General features: G+C 40.8%; 3 protein-coding genes across 3 annotated transcripts in view; 1 reads left to right on the top strand and 2 right to left on the bottom strand.

The window, feature by feature from the left end:
* The window catches only part of CSUI_008836 (uncharacterized protein), a gene marked incomplete at its 5' end in the record, with an annotated part of 11,377 nt that extends 3,604 nt beyond the window's left edge, over nt 1–7,773 (bottom strand). The window contains 10 exons of the mRNA XM_068068958.1: nt 1,329–1,342; nt 1,792–1,812; nt 2,631–2,720; nt 2,928–2,968; nt 3,293–3,370; nt 3,533–3,617; nt 4,823–5,073; nt 5,565–6,127; nt 7,220–7,277; nt 7,670–7,773. Coding sequence (XP_067919064.1) covers nt 5,654–6,127; nt 7,220–7,277; nt 7,670–7,773 — 636 coding nt within the window. The remainder of the gene's footprint in view (nt 1–1,328; nt 1,343–1,791; nt 1,813–2,630; nt 2,721–2,927; nt 2,969–3,292; nt 3,371–3,532; nt 3,618–4,822; nt 5,074–5,564; nt 6,128–7,219; nt 7,278–7,669) is intronic.
* Nucleotides 1,920–10,238, top strand: CSUI_008837 (ulp1 protease c-terminal catalytic domain-containing protein; the record flags this gene model as incomplete). Its single annotated transcript, XM_068068959.1, has 6 exons — nt 1,920–2,195; nt 2,570–3,722; nt 4,363–6,206; nt 6,709–7,221; nt 7,739–9,663; nt 10,130–10,238. 6 exons carry the CDS (start codon nt 1,920–1,922, stop codon nt 10,236–10,238), a joined length of 5,820 nt encoding a protein of 1,939 aa, XP_067919065.1.
* Nucleotides 10,239–12,604: 2,366 nt separating this feature from the next.
* Nucleotides 12,605–13,939, bottom strand: CSUI_008838 (uncharacterized protein). The gene has a single exon (XM_068068960.1). It carries the CDS (start codon nt 13,914–13,916, stop codon nt 13,374–13,376), a length of 543 nt encoding a protein of 180 aa, XP_067919066.1. The 5' UTR covers nt 13,917–13,939; the 3' UTR covers nt 12,605–13,373.
* Between the last annotated feature and the right edge of the window lie 459 nt (nt 13,940–14,398).

The raw sequence follows: 14,398 nt of genomic DNA on the forward strand, positions 1-14,398 counted from the left end.
TCTATCTATCTTTATCCTATCTATCTATCTTTAATCTATCTCTAATCTATCTATGTATCTTCCTAGTTATCGATCTATCCACCTTTGCTTGATCGATCCAGCCTACGTCATCTCTTGATCTATCTATATATGCATGTATACGGATTGCTCTTGGCAACTTGTCCTAAGTATTCTTCTCTCTCTTTTCTACTTGTTTCCATTCACGTCTTCTTTCTTTCCTGCTTAGATTTTCTCTTTACTCGTTGCGCTTCTTGCTTTGAAGCCACTATTGGGTCTTTCCTTCTTCGTGTGAGTCGGTTTATCTGCCTTCTTCTTCTGTCCTTCTTGATATCATACTTCAGTATCAGACTTTTCTTGCCCTCTTTCTCTTCTCTTCCCTCGAGACAGAGAGAGAGAGATCTATAGCACAACTGCTTCACGTATTTCTTTATCTTTCTTTCTCTCTTCTCTTTTCTTGCGAGAGAGAGAGAGAGATCTACGAAAGAGCCGCCGCTTGTGACGTCTCTTTCTTTCTTTCTTTCCTTCACGTCTCCAAGTCTTCACTGGCCCTTTGGCTGTACCTTCCTATTTCTATTCTCTTCTTGTCTAAAGACAGGTAAGTCACTTCTCTATCAACATGTGTCTATCTCTCTCTTCTATTCGAAGAGCTTCCATCTTCTCTCCGCCTATCTCTCATCTTTCTCTCATCTCTCTCGCTGCTCGTGATCGGTCATGTTGTAGCAAGAAAGTAGCCCAACTGTAGGTACATATACATATCTCATCTACCTTATCTATCTAGTTATGTCTATCTAAATATATGTGTGTAGATACATATAGATAATACGATCGGGAATCCCTCTAAGTCTACAGATAGAGTTAGTTTTCTCTCGTGTGATCCATCTTTGCATTCTTTCTTTCTTTTTTCCTTTCTTGAATTCGATGCGTTTCTTATTCTCATGGGTCTCCTGTACATATCTATCTATCTATCTTTATATCTGTCTTTGTCTATCCTAGATTGTATGGATATCTCTGTCTATCTATCTATCTCTATCGATCTGTCTGTAATCTATCTATCCGTCATCTATCTATTTATCTATTTCTTTATCTATCTATAGAAGGTCCCCATTGAACGGTGCTTTATTTACACGAAGAAGAGCTTGGATTTCTCTACGACTCCTGCAATGCTACTTTACTTTTCTTCTCTCAGTCTTCTCCTCATTCTTCTTTCTGCTGTGGCTAGTTAGCTAAGAGTCTATCTATGGCTATCTATATGTAGAGTCTATCTCCTCCTATTCTATGCGTTTTACAGAGGGTGATCTACTTCTCTTCTTCTTATCATCTCTACATACATAGACACATCCATCTGAAAAGAAGAAGAAAAGAAAGAAAGAGGAAAGAGAGAGAGCTCTCTAAAGAAGAGAAGGGATAGATCTTCTTCTTCATCTTGTCCTTTGTGTTGCCATTCTTCTGTCCTTTCAGCTGGAGGGCAGAAGGGAGATAGCCAGAAAAGAAGAAGAAGAAATGAAACACTACACGCCGAAGAAGACCAAGTCAAGCCCTTCTGAAAGATCATGGAGCGCCTCGGGTAGAGAGTTGTCGAGGAGACAGAGAGATAGATTGATCTCCCTAGATAGTCATGTGTCTTTCCTCCCAGTCCTAAGAGGAAGAAGAGTGAGATTCTAAAACACATAAGCGCAATTCTTCATCTGTCTTGTATCTACTTTAGAAGAGAAGAGAAGAGAGAAGCTCCTCTTTCTTCTCTTTTCCGTGTTGATATATCTCTCGTAATCCCACCCTCTTTCTTCATTGAACCTGCTCTTTTTCTTCTTCACCCTGCGTGAAAAGAAAAGAAAAAGCAAAGAAACCCCCGAGAAGAAGAAGAAAAGAGTCGTGCAATAGACATAGAGACAAGACCGTCCTTCTTATCGACGATAAATAAGATGGCGATAGTCGACGAGAGGCCTTCCGGGAAGAAGAAGAAGCAGGAGGGGGAGGCAGTAGTAGTGGCTAGTCAAGACTACCAGTGGAGAGGAACGAACGAGGGAGGGAGGCCTTATGGAGGAGAAAGAGCCAACTTCTTTCAGAAACTTATGATTAAGAAGCCACCTAGGATTCCTAGAAAAGAAAGACAAGAAGTGAGAAGACCAAAACAAAAAAGCGAATATGAAGCGGCTTGTCTCCAGGAAGACATTTCGGGATCCTTTTCGCTACAGCACGTAAGAAAAGACACACTGCATATCTCTCTCTCTCTCGTTCTCTCTCTGTCTATCTTTCTTTCTGACTTTGTGTCATCTCTCTTCTGTCTTGTTTCTCTCTGCATTCAAATGCGTATTAGGAGAGTTCCTTCTTCTCTTTCCTTTCTTTCATCTTGTTTAGTCCATCTATACTTAATGCATTCATCTTCAATCTATCTATCTATCTATCCTTACTCCATCTACCTACCTATCTTTTGTGTGGCTATCTATCTATCTAGCTATCTGTCTAAATTTGATCTATCTATCTATCTATCTATTCTTGGGCTATCTATCTATGTACTTATCTCCCTCTCCCTATCTCTCTATCTCTCTTCCATTGCTTCTTCCTATTATAGTTATGTGTCGGTGTGTGTCGGTATGTTTTAAAGGAGAGTGCTGAATATGCTGAAAAGGCACTTGGGGAAAGAGGCTCTCTAGCAGCACTGGGAAAGGAGCAGGCAACACTCCAACAGCAGGAGGAGGAGCTCCTCGTTCTTTCAGACTGCTCTGAAGAGGAGAAAAAAGAAGAGAAGATGAAGAAGAAGATAAGAGGAGGAGGAGGAGAGAAAGAAGGAGAAAGGAAGAAGAAGAAGCAAATCGACCTCGTACATGAGAAGGTAACGGGAGAGACGAAGGAAAAGAACATGGAGGAGGAGAAGAAGAAGAGAGAAGAAGAGGAAGAGGAAGAGACGATTGAGGAATTTATCAGAAGACGTAAGGAGAAGAAAGAGAAGAAGAAAGAGAAGAAGAGAATTCTGAAACAAAGAAAAAGAGAACAGGAAGAAGAAGAAGAGCAAAGAGGTCATGAGGAGGATGAGAAAGAAAGAGAAGGACAGGAAGAGAAAGGTGCAAAGGAGAACAAAGAAGAAGAAGAAAAGAAGAAGATCCAAGAAGAAGACGAAGAAGTCCAATCCGAAAGCAAAGATGTAAAAGAAGAAGAGGGACCATCAGAAAGAAAAGAAGAAGAAGAGAAGAAGAAGAAAGAGGAGAAGAAAGAGAACACCTTCCTTTTACTTAGTGCAGGTCTCTTCTCTTCAGGAGAGAAGGGCGAAGAAAGAGAAGGTGACCGTTCTTCTCACCCTTCTTCTTCCTTTTCTTCATCTTCTTCTTCTTCTTCTCCTTATCGACTGTCTTTGGATTTTTCGTCTTCTTCCTCGCTTCAAGAAGGAGACAAGGAGGAGACCAACTCTCTCACACTCTTGAAACTAGTTCTGCATACTCCCGAGAGATTCCTTACAGTAGCTTCTTCTTCTTCTCCTTCTCCTTCTTCTACATTAGATAAGAGCGAGAAAGAAGAGATTCTAGCCCATGTATCTTACGATGATATAGACCTAATTGTTTTATCGAAAGTCCGAGCGCGAGATTTGGAGCACAAGAAGAAGAAAGAGAAAGAGAAAGAAGATTCTCAACAAAGAGAGGAAGACGAAGAAAGACGAGAGCATGTGATTTGCTTCGTTCTCTTGAAAGAAAATGAAGAAGAGAAGAGGAACAGTAAAGCTATCAAGACGGGTAAGGTGTCTCTGGTCGTGTTTCTTCGGTAGCTATCTCTTTCTCTGTACTTCTCGTGAAAGAGAGAAAGGGAGAGAGCTATAGATGAAAGGGTTTCTTCTTCTTTGTATACATGTATAGGTGTATCTATATCTATCTAGGCACGGGTCTGCCTGTATATATAGGTAGATAGACAGATAGATAGATAGATGCTCTAGTGTAGAGAAAGAAGTTAAGATATGAGAAAGATATCCCTCGACCGAAAAAGCCATGTATGTTGAACTTCGTAAGTATTAAGATATGTTGAGGAATATAGCAGCAAGAAAGAAAGAGAAAAGAAAAGAGGAAAGAAATTCAAACCTCCTAAACTCATTCGCCAGATAGATAGATAGATAGATTCGAATAGATAAAGGGGATAGATGGATAGATCGATTAAAGAGTTGCCTTTTGTTTTCCTTTCCATTGGGGAGTGTTTCTTCTTTCTTCGTCTAAAGATAAGACTTTCGATGTGACGCACTCTCAATTTCTCTATCTCTATCTAGTTGGAGTTTCTTTCTTTCTCTCTCTCTCTCTGCTTTCTTTCTTTCTGTCTCTTATGAGTTCTTTTGTTTCTTCTTTCCCCTTCCTTCTTTCTTTCTTTCTTTCTGTCCTTTCTTCTTAGGAGACATGTCTTCTTCGGTCATTTCAAGTGAAAATGATCTTTCTTCTTCTTTTCTTCCTTTCTATCAGCGAATTCTGGTACTTATCTTAGGCCCGAGAGCGCAAGATTTCGGAGATTTTCTCAAGCTCTTCTGTCCTTTCTACTTTCCTCCCTCTTCTTCTTCTTCCTCTTCTGCTTCCACCTCCTCCTCGAGAGAGACAGAGAAGAAAGAAGAATCTCTCGAGAAGAGAAAGAAGTTCAAAGGAGGAGGTGAGAAAGGAAGAAGAAGAAGAAATGACTATCGAAAGAGTCGATTCTTGAAGTCTGTTCGCGAGTCTGGCCGAGAGATCGTAGACATTTTGCGAAAGAGTTTCTCTCCTTCGTCAAATGAAAGAGAAAGTGCGAGGCAACCGCTCTTAGACTGCTTTCATCTTCGGAATGGACATGTCTCCAAAGATCCTTCTTCTTCTTATTCTTCAACGGTCTCTTTCTTTTTCTGTCCTCTTCGATCTTCCTCCTCTTCTTCTTCTACTTCGATCTTAACTTGTAGAAAGATGAGAGAAACCTTAATAAGCTGTCTCTTTCGGCCGCAGAGAAGAAGCAGGCGGAAAGGCTGTTGTAACAACAACCATCCTGGCGATATAGAGAGATCTTGGAAATATCCAGGAGAGATTTCTCCGAGAAAGGAAGAAGACGGAGAAGAAGGACAGACTCTGTCTTCTTCGTTGATCTCTGCGAAAGGAGATAAGTGGGAAATGAGAGAGATGTCTCATGAAGATTTTCTTATAGATATCACGGCGTTTGAAAGACTTTTCAGAAAAGGCCTGAGAAGTCTAAAGCAATCGAGAAGCAAGAAATTCATTCAGACGTTTCTGTCGAGACAGGGGCAGAAGGCCTGGAGGAGAGATCTCGAGACCTCTCCCTTTTCGCAAACAGGAAAGAGAGATGCGATCATGGACGAAGAAGAAGAAGACCATGAAAAGAAGAAGAGAGAAGAGAGAAGGGATGAAACGAAGAGCAAGACAGAAGGAATGGATGTGGAGATGAGAGATATTGTCGAGGAAGAAAAGAGAGAAGTAAGAGAGAGAGAAAGACGAGAAGAAGAGGAGAGAAGAGAGAGAAAAAGAGTAGAGGAAGAGGAGAGAAGAGAGAAAGAAAAACGGGAGGAAGAAGAGAGAAGAGAGAAAGCACAGGAATGTGATATGCAAGAAGAGATGGCGGACGAGGAGAAGAAGAATGAGAAGGAGAAAGTAGGATTATCCGAGGGAGAGAACAAGAAGAAGAAGAGAAGAAGACTGAAGAGAAGATTGTATCAAGAAGAAGCAGAAGTCGAAGAGAAGCGAGAACAAGAAGAGCGAGAGAACCTCCTAGGGTCAGAAAATCCGAAAAGAAGAGAAAAGGATCGCCTCCTAAACACACAAAGAAGTAAGACAGAGGCTGATCTAAAGAAGAAGAAGAAGATCGGACAAGAGAAACAACAGAAAGAAGAAGAAGAAAAAGAGAAAGAGAAAGAAGAAGAATTCGGTCCAAATGAGAAGAAGTTGAAGATGGAAGAGAAAGAAGAAGAATTCGGTCCAAATGAGAAGAAGTTGAAGATGGAAGAGAGAGAAGAAGAAGAAGTGGAGACTGATACAGGAAGAACAGACGAGGAAAGCATAGAGATCATAGACGAAGAAGAAGAAGAAGGAGAGCTCTCCACACAGCAAGAAGGACAAGCCTCTCTTTTATCTGCTTCTTCTTCTTCTTCTCTCTCTTCTTCTCCTCCCCCTCGTGTCTTTTCTGACACCTGCATAGCAAGACTGAGAGATAATGGATTTCTAGATGACGAAATTCTCGACTTTTTTCTTCTCTTTATCAAGAATCACGTAAGCAAATGTACCATCCTTCTCGTCTCTTCTAAGGACCTGCATACATTCTATCCTTATGATCAGACTCAGTGATATGATAGACAGATTTGCGCCTAGAGAGAGAGAGAGAGATGGAGAGAAGGGAGTCCGACTAAAACAGAAGTGTGCTCTCCTCTTCCTCTCCTCACCCCCTAAGCTCTTTATCTCCGTCTCTCCCTATGTATATTGATAGATGTGTATACATATCTGTCTATATGTGTATATGGTGAAGAGGAATGTATAGAAGTTGATCGAGAAAGAAAGGCATCATCCGATTCCTAGCTCTCATAGGAATAGCCAAGCAACTTCTAAGACAGCCAAGATAATCTATCTATCTTTAATCTATCTATCTATCTTTAATCTATCTATCTACTGTTGATCTACCTAGAGTCTCTCTACCTCTGTCTCAGCTCTATCTTTCCCTATCTATCTATTTATCTATCTTTCTTGGTCTGCTTTTCTTCTTTGTGTCTGTATGTAGATTTTGTCTCCAGAGCAGCAGGAGTCTTTTCATATTTTTAGTTCTTTCTTTATGACGACTCTCTGGAAGTTTGGCAAGGATGAAGAAAAGGCCCATCAAAGTTTAACGCGATGGATGAAGAAAGAAAGAATTCCTCTTCCTGAGAAAAAGATCATTTTTGTCCCTGTCAATCACAAGCAGTCACACTGGTCTCTCGTTGTCGTAGTCAATCCTTCTTTAGCTATCTCCCCTCCTTCTTCTTCCTCCTCCTCCTTATTATCTCCTGAGGTCTATAGGGAGGTAAGAGAAGACAGTGAAGAAGAAAAAGAAGGAGGAGAGAAAGAAAAGAAAGAAAAAGAAGAAGATAATGATGCTGGGACTGGAGAAAAGAAGAAAAAAGAAAAGGAAATCGAAAAGAAAGAGAAGGCCTATATTTTCGGCCTCGATTCCTTATATCGAAATCCCGGCGGTCCTCTTGAAAAGGGTTCTTTCTCTTCTTCATATGCTAAGCCTCTTCAGAGCTTTCTTCTACATGTAAGAAAGCCCAAAGACCCAATTGACTTCTCTCTCGTCTTCTCTCTTCCTCTCTCCTGTAGAAGGACAAAAAGCAAAGGAAAGATTTCGTAGTATCGACCGATCTACATATCCGTCTGCGCACCTATCTATCTTTAATCTATCTATCTGTCTATCTATCTATCTTTGATCTATCTATGTTTAATCTATCTATCTATCTATGTGTATGTGTAGAGATATATGTGAATGTATCACCCCAATGTATGCAGCGGTGTCTCTATGTATATACAGACACCTATGGATATATACATATACTCATCTATCTTTATGAGAAGATCTTCGCATATGTATTGTATATCTTGTCTGAAGGTTCCCGTACGATCTGAAGTGTTTATTCTTATTTCTTTCCTTCTTTTCTCTTTCTTTCTTTCTTTCTTTCATTCTCTATGAAGTCTTTCAGCATACATACCTGGGATGTCCATCCACCTCACATTTTGACTCCTCTCTTTCTTTCTTTCTTCTTCTTCTTCCTATACAGGAATTTAACACGAGGTGCCTTCTCCCTCTCGAGCAATCTAAGAAAGAAGAAGAAGAAGAAAGCGATCAAGACGGCCCGAAGGAGTCAAAGAAGAAGAAGACCAACGCCCGCATACAAGAGAGGGAGAATCCCCAAACTTTATCCCCTCCAGAAGAAGAAGAGAAAGAAGAAGAAAAAGAAGAGGAGATGGAGAAAGGACCAGAAAGAGAAGAACACGAAGATTCTTTTCAACATGACTCTTGTCGGCGTCTCAAGAAGAGACTTCGGCAAGGAAAGACTGAAGAGGAAGGGCGCGGGGAGTCTCCTCATTGTGAACGGTCTTATTGCTTAGAGAAGTGCTGCTGGCAAGCAGAGGAAGAGATTTCTCCTGCCTTCTACTCGCAGGTCCCGAGACAGCTGAATGGCTATGACTGCGGGGTATTTGTCATTGAGTTTATTCTACAGATCGTCCTCAATCCCCTTGCTCTCCTGGAGAGATTGAAACAGGGGAATAAAGAGAATTCTCCTCTTTATGAGACACCTCCTTCTTCTTCTTCTTCCTCAGCAGTTTGTATCAACCCGGGAGTGTCAGAAAAGGAAGAAGAGCCTCCTCCTTCTTGTCCTCTTCTTTCTTCTTCTCCGGAGACGGGAGAGACAGAAACCCAAGAGAAGGAGAGAAGTGGAGAGAAAGAGGAAGAGAAAGATGTCTCCTCCGATCTATTGTCTAGTGGGGAGGTCCTCAGTCCAGAAAAGAAGACTTTGGAGATGAAAGATGAAGAAGAAAAAGAAGGACAAGAAGAAGAAGAAAAAGCAACTCTTGTTCCTCCTCTCTCCAAGAATCTCTCACTCCTATCTCAAGAGCAAGATCAGTTAGGGGAGACAGGCAAATTATCTTCTTCTTCTCTTTCAGTATTTCCCTTCACTCCATCTGATCTTGCCCGTTTATCTTCTGCCTCGACAGGAGCCTCGACATGTATAGTATCGACGTCTTCTTCAGCGTCTCTTCTTACACGAGACGTGTCTCCTCTCTCAACGACAACTTCTCTTGTCTCCTCTACTCTCACTTCTCCTAGTCCCATCCAGTCACCATCTCTTCTCTCCTCTTCTTCTTCTCCTCCTCTCCAAGGTCTTTTAGCCACCAAGGCTTCTTCACAAATGTCAAAGGAAGAGGAAGAAGAAGAGACAATAGATCCCCCTTGTGGAAGGTCTCTCGCAGGGTGCAAGCGTCAGCATGCTTCCTGCTGTCCTTCTTCTTCTTCTCTCTCTAGAGAAGAAGAAGAAGGACAACAAGAGGAAGATGAGAATGGATCACAAAAGAAACAGAAACTTTCAACGGTCTCTGCAGAGACGGATAAGATTTCTTTCTCTGAAGATCTTCATGAGAGAGAAGGGGAAAGTCAAGGAGATTTCCTCCTTGCAGGGCGGCTCGCCTTTTCTTCATCTTCGTCTGCGGGGGGAAAGCGTAAGTATGATGCTCTTTCTCATACAGATGGATCTGACAATTCCTTCTCTTCATGCAAAGACGAAGAAGAGAAGGAAGGAGAGGGAGAGAGTGAAAGAAGAAGAAGAAAGAGGTCTCGATTCTCTTTCTCCGGTGTGATCTTTTCTTCGACTCTTCATGATAGAAGAAGTGTCGTTGATGGAGATGAGACCGAGGAGGATCTCCCAAAATTCACTTTCTCCTCCTCCTCTTCTTCTTCTTCTAGTGTAACTACAGCAGCGATCGCCTGTCACCAACCATCAGAGACGAAAGAAAGAAAAGAAGAAAAGGAAGAAAAGGAGAAGGAGAAGGAGGAGGAGAAAGAGGAGTTGAAGAAAGAGGAAGGAGATATGGAGAGAAGAGGAGAAGGAAACGTGAGAGATAAGAAAAGAAAAAGAGAAGACCTTCCAGTAGAAGGAGAGAAAAATACCGGGGGATGGTTCGATCAAAGCCAAGTCACCCACAGGTATGTATCCACAGCCATCCATATATACATACATATATAGATATATAGATATATATACATATATATAGATATATAGGTAGATATATGGATATGGTATACATATAGATGTATGATGGGGAATGAAGAGATAGATGCGATGTGGGTAGGGGTGTCTCCAATGTATGGAGATCTAGAGAGATACATGGCTATACCTATACATGTATGTATATATATATATATTGATGTACATGTCTGTGGTTTTTCTGAATAGATTTATATATATGTGTGTGTCCCTATTTAGTGATATCTTTAGCTCTCCCATTGGTAGAATCGCAAGTGGTGTGAGTTGCCTATGCTAGATATAGTCCCATGATAGGCTACGACTTGTCTACCGAAACGCATCCCTTCATAGAGAGGAAGGGTTGTATATCAGATGTGTTCTCCTTCATCTTCTAATTCTTCTTGTTGCATGCTTTCTTTGTCTCAGGCGTCAGATGCTTCTGAAGATAGCGGAATTTGTAAATAGACACCCCGACTGGCCTACAAGACACGAGGCAGTCAAATATCTAAAGGGGCTCCTCGTTTCTTCTCCTTAAGGAGGAGAGACAAGAAGGTCACAAAAGAAAAAGAAGAGAGAAAGAAGAAAAGATCAAGATTATGAGACTTACCCGTCTGCGTCACCATCCCCCCTCCCTCGGAGTCTTTCTTCATAAAGGAAAAAGAAAAGTCTTCTTGATCTTTTCGACCCGGAATGAAGAAAAAGAAGATATCAACAAGGAGGAAGAATCACATGAGAAAGAGCAGAACAAGTATCTATCTATCTCTTTCTTTCTCTCTCTCTCTTTCTATCTATCTATGTATCTATCTATCTCCCTCTCTGGCTGCTCGTCTTTCTTTTTGCTTGTTTTTTCTCTTTTTTCTTTCTTCTTCTTCTTCTTCCTTTTCTTCTTCTTCCTTTTCTTCTTCTTCTTCTTCTTCCATCTTCTTCTTTTTGTGAATGTGGCCTAGTATCACCAGCAGCAAGCTGTCAGATAAAGAGAAAAAGAAGAACAAGGAGAGCAAGAAGAAAAAGAAGTCATCTGTCTTCTGCTTCTCTTTCTTTCTGTCTTTCTTGTTTCAACAAGACATTTCAAATCGGTTTTACTCTTCTTCTTCTCTTTCTTTCTTCTTCTTCTCTTGGGCTTATGAAGGCGAAGAAGATGAGAAAGAAATTCCAAGTGCCTCACATACATTTGGAGTATCGACCTACCCATCTATCTTTACTCTATCTATCTATCTATCTAACGTATACATAGACCGTGAATGGATACGTCTACGTGACGTATATATACATAGATATAGATATATATATAGACATATAGAGCTGCATGATACTCCACTGAGACGATGAGAATGTTACCGATACTCCTACTAGTATGAGTAGTATGAGTAGTAGTAGTAGTAGTTTAACTACTACTCCTACTAGTATGAGTAGTAGTAGTAGTGCTAGTTGTCCTCCTCCTTATAGAGCTCAACAGAACAAGAATAGACAGAAGAATAGGACATATCTGTCTATCTATCTATATGTCTCTCTCTCTCTCTATATATATATATATATTTCTCTCTACTTGTGTATAGATATGGGTTTGTATACCAAATTCGATTTTTCTTGTCAAGTATCTTCTTCTGGAAGATGACGTTTCTTCTGACTATTTCTCTCTCCCTCTCTCCATTTGATAGAAACCTTGTCTCCTATTTCAGAAAAGACTCTTCTTGTTCCTTTCTTCTTCTACTTCCCTCGAATTGTTTCTTCCTTCGTCTCTCTCCTCTCTCTTTTCTACCAGTCTCTTGTCTTCTCAGTCAGATGTGTCTTCTTTTGCTTTTCTTCTTCTTCTCCCTCTTTTTGTCAATTGAAGGGAATTTCTTTTTCCAGGGATTTCTTTTATCTTTCTCTTCTATCTAACCATTTGGCTATCCATCTGTCTTTAATCTATCTATCTTTCATCTATGTATCTCTCATCTATCTATCTATCTTTCATCTATGTATCTTTGATCTATGTCTGTATGATTTCTTTCTCCTTAAGAAGTCTGTTGCTTCACGCAATTTCTCAATTCATTGCTTGTCACAATACCCCGTAGACATTCACTCGTCTCTTAAGGTTCAGTAGCTTTTCCGAGGGCGTGGACTTGAGAAGAGAAGAGAGATAGAGAGAGAGACAGAGAGAGGAGATTGGCGCATAGATCAGATGATGATACACTTCCGGTGACGATTCGGGTGTACATCCACCTCGAACAACTCATACCATGCTTCTTATCTTAGAAATGTCTCTCTCTCTCTCTCTCAGTTCGCTCTCCCTTAGCTAGCTCTTCGAATGAAAGAGAGAAAGAAAGATGAAGGCAAAAAGAATAGAGACAAAGAAGAAGAAGAGTTCTCCGAGTCTTGTATGAGTAGTATGCCTTGGGAGCACACCTATGTATTTCCATAGACTCATATAGATCTACACATACATATTCACAGATAGAGAGAGAGAGAAAGTACGATCATGTTTACTAAACTGTTTAAAGAAGTCCCTTTCTTTCTCTCTCTGTGTCTGTCATTTGGCTCTCCAATTAGACAGAGAAATCGATCAAGGAGAAGACGAACACACTCATCACCTCTCTCATGTAGGGGCGCATGCGTATGATCTATCTTTCCATCTACCTATCCATCTATCTATCTGTCTGTATATCTGTCTTGATTTGCGTATCTCTCCGTATAGTGATAGACCCTACAGTTGTCGGTGTGGCTGCGCTTAGAAAACAAGAAGAGTAAAGGAAGCAAGCAAGCAAGGAAGGAAGGAAAGAAAGTCTTTCTTTCTCTCAACAGAAAGCATGCGGGAACAGAAGAAGAAGAAGTAAGCATATTGCTCAGAGGAGAGATGGTGACTGAAGAAAGAAGAAAAAGAGGTGTTGTCCTTTTCTTCCTCTTCTTCTTCATGAGGAGGGGGGTGCTGCTAAGAAAGTTGATCTTTTCCCGAGAGAAAGAAAAGAATCTTTAAAAGAAAGAAAGAAAGAAAAGGAGGAAAGAAGAGTTCGGAATCTTCATGCATGCATTCACTGCTTGACTTTTCTTCTTCTTTTTCTTCTTCTTCACCTCTTCAAAAGAAAAGCACGATATAAATCATACAGCTATCCTAGACAGTCAGACATCCGAACCCCTCGGAGATAGCAACTATCAGAGACAAAGACATGCAGATTCCTGCACATACATGCATACAGAAACAAAGACATCTACACGCATACAGAGAGAGAGACACACACATATATATATAGTCAGACGCCATACATACGTCGTCATAGGGTGTACGGATTGAAAAGAGAGAGAGAGAGAGAGATAGGGAGACTGGAGAGACTTATTAAGAACTCTACGTCCCTTCCTCTATCATTCTTCTCTCATACAAACATACTTACATGTATACATACAGACATCTCTATACCTACCTACATAAATATATATATATATAGAGAGAGAGAGATACATGTTGACTGTCGAGGCAAGATGTGGTCTTGAATGTTTTCTTGGCGCCCTCACTCCTTTCTTCATCCACATTCCTCCTCCTCCTCCGCCGTAAGAAGAGGAGGAAGGCTTAAATGAGAAGAAAGAAGAGGGGAAGAAAAAGAAGAAGAAGAGCTTTTGCTCTCTCTCTCTCTCTGTGTGTTTCTTAATGGCTATGCAATTTTATCTTGCTTCTTTGCTCTCGACTTCGCGTTCCTCAGACACCCGGACAGTCGATGTATCGAGACTTCTCATCCGCATGCATGCATACACCTATAGACATGTACGTCAACAGACGGAGAGGAGAAGTAGGTAGGGGGGTCCTAGATACATACGTATCTATAGAGAGGCGTTCACGACACCTGTGTATATACACGTATAGAGAGGAGTGCTTCGTAGATGCGGCAAAATGAGAGGACGAAAGGAGAGAAAGAAAAGAAGAGAGACAGAAATGAGAAGGCAGAAAAGAAGAAAAGAGAGAAAGAGAAAAGAAAAACGAGGGAGAGAAGGAATGACTTCTTTGGTCGTTAATAGACAGATAAAGAATCTTGATCTTCACACGTCCAATCCTCCTTGGAATTTGTGCTCCCGGGAAAAGAAGAAGAAGAGGATTTCTTCTTCTTCTCCCAGCTCTCTGCTTGTTTTCTACACACTCTGAAAAGAAAGAAAGAAGATAAGATAAGTAGGAGACAAAAAGAAGAAAAAGAAAAAGAAGAAGAAAGACACACTTCTTCTCTCTTCGCCGTAACCGATCAAGCATCCATTCGCTATCACTCTTCTTCTACAAACCCACACACGTAAAAAGGTTCTCTATGTATATATATATCTATCTATATATATGTAGAAAGAGTGAATACATGACAGTTTCGTATGTGGAGATCCATTTATATCTATCTATGTACGTCGTCACTTTCGTTGTTCGAGAGGATCGAAGTCCCTCTTTTGTGCTGAGAATGAAGACGAAGCGGAGGAAGGAAGAAACCTAGAGAGAGAGAAAATTTCTCTTGGCTAGATGTGTCTTGACGTGTATCTAACCTTAGGAAGGGAATGAAGGTGCAATAGAAAAGACTTAATCGAGAAACACCTGACCCCCTCATATCAGACGTGCGAAGCTGGATGAGATATATGAAGAAGAGAAGAGAGAAAGACTTTCCTGAGTGAGATAGAAAGTTAACCTAGAAGACGAGGAGCTTGAAAGCCATTATTCAATGAATGCTTCTCCTCAGACATATCTACGAATCT

Source organism: Cystoisospora suis (genome assembly GCF_002600585.1).
Source record: "Cystoisospora suis strain Wien I chromosome Unknown contig_5092, whole genome shotgun sequence".
Taxonomy (NCBI): domain Eukaryota; phylum Apicomplexa; class Conoidasida; order Eucoccidiorida; family Sarcocystidae; genus Cystoisospora; species Cystoisospora suis.

What these genes read in the sequence shown, in the direction of transcription:
- CSUI_008838 (XM_068068960.1), bottom strand. Translation starts at nt 13,916, where the DNA reads ATGCTTGATCGGTTACGGCGAAGAGAGAAGAAGTGTGTCTTTCTTCTT.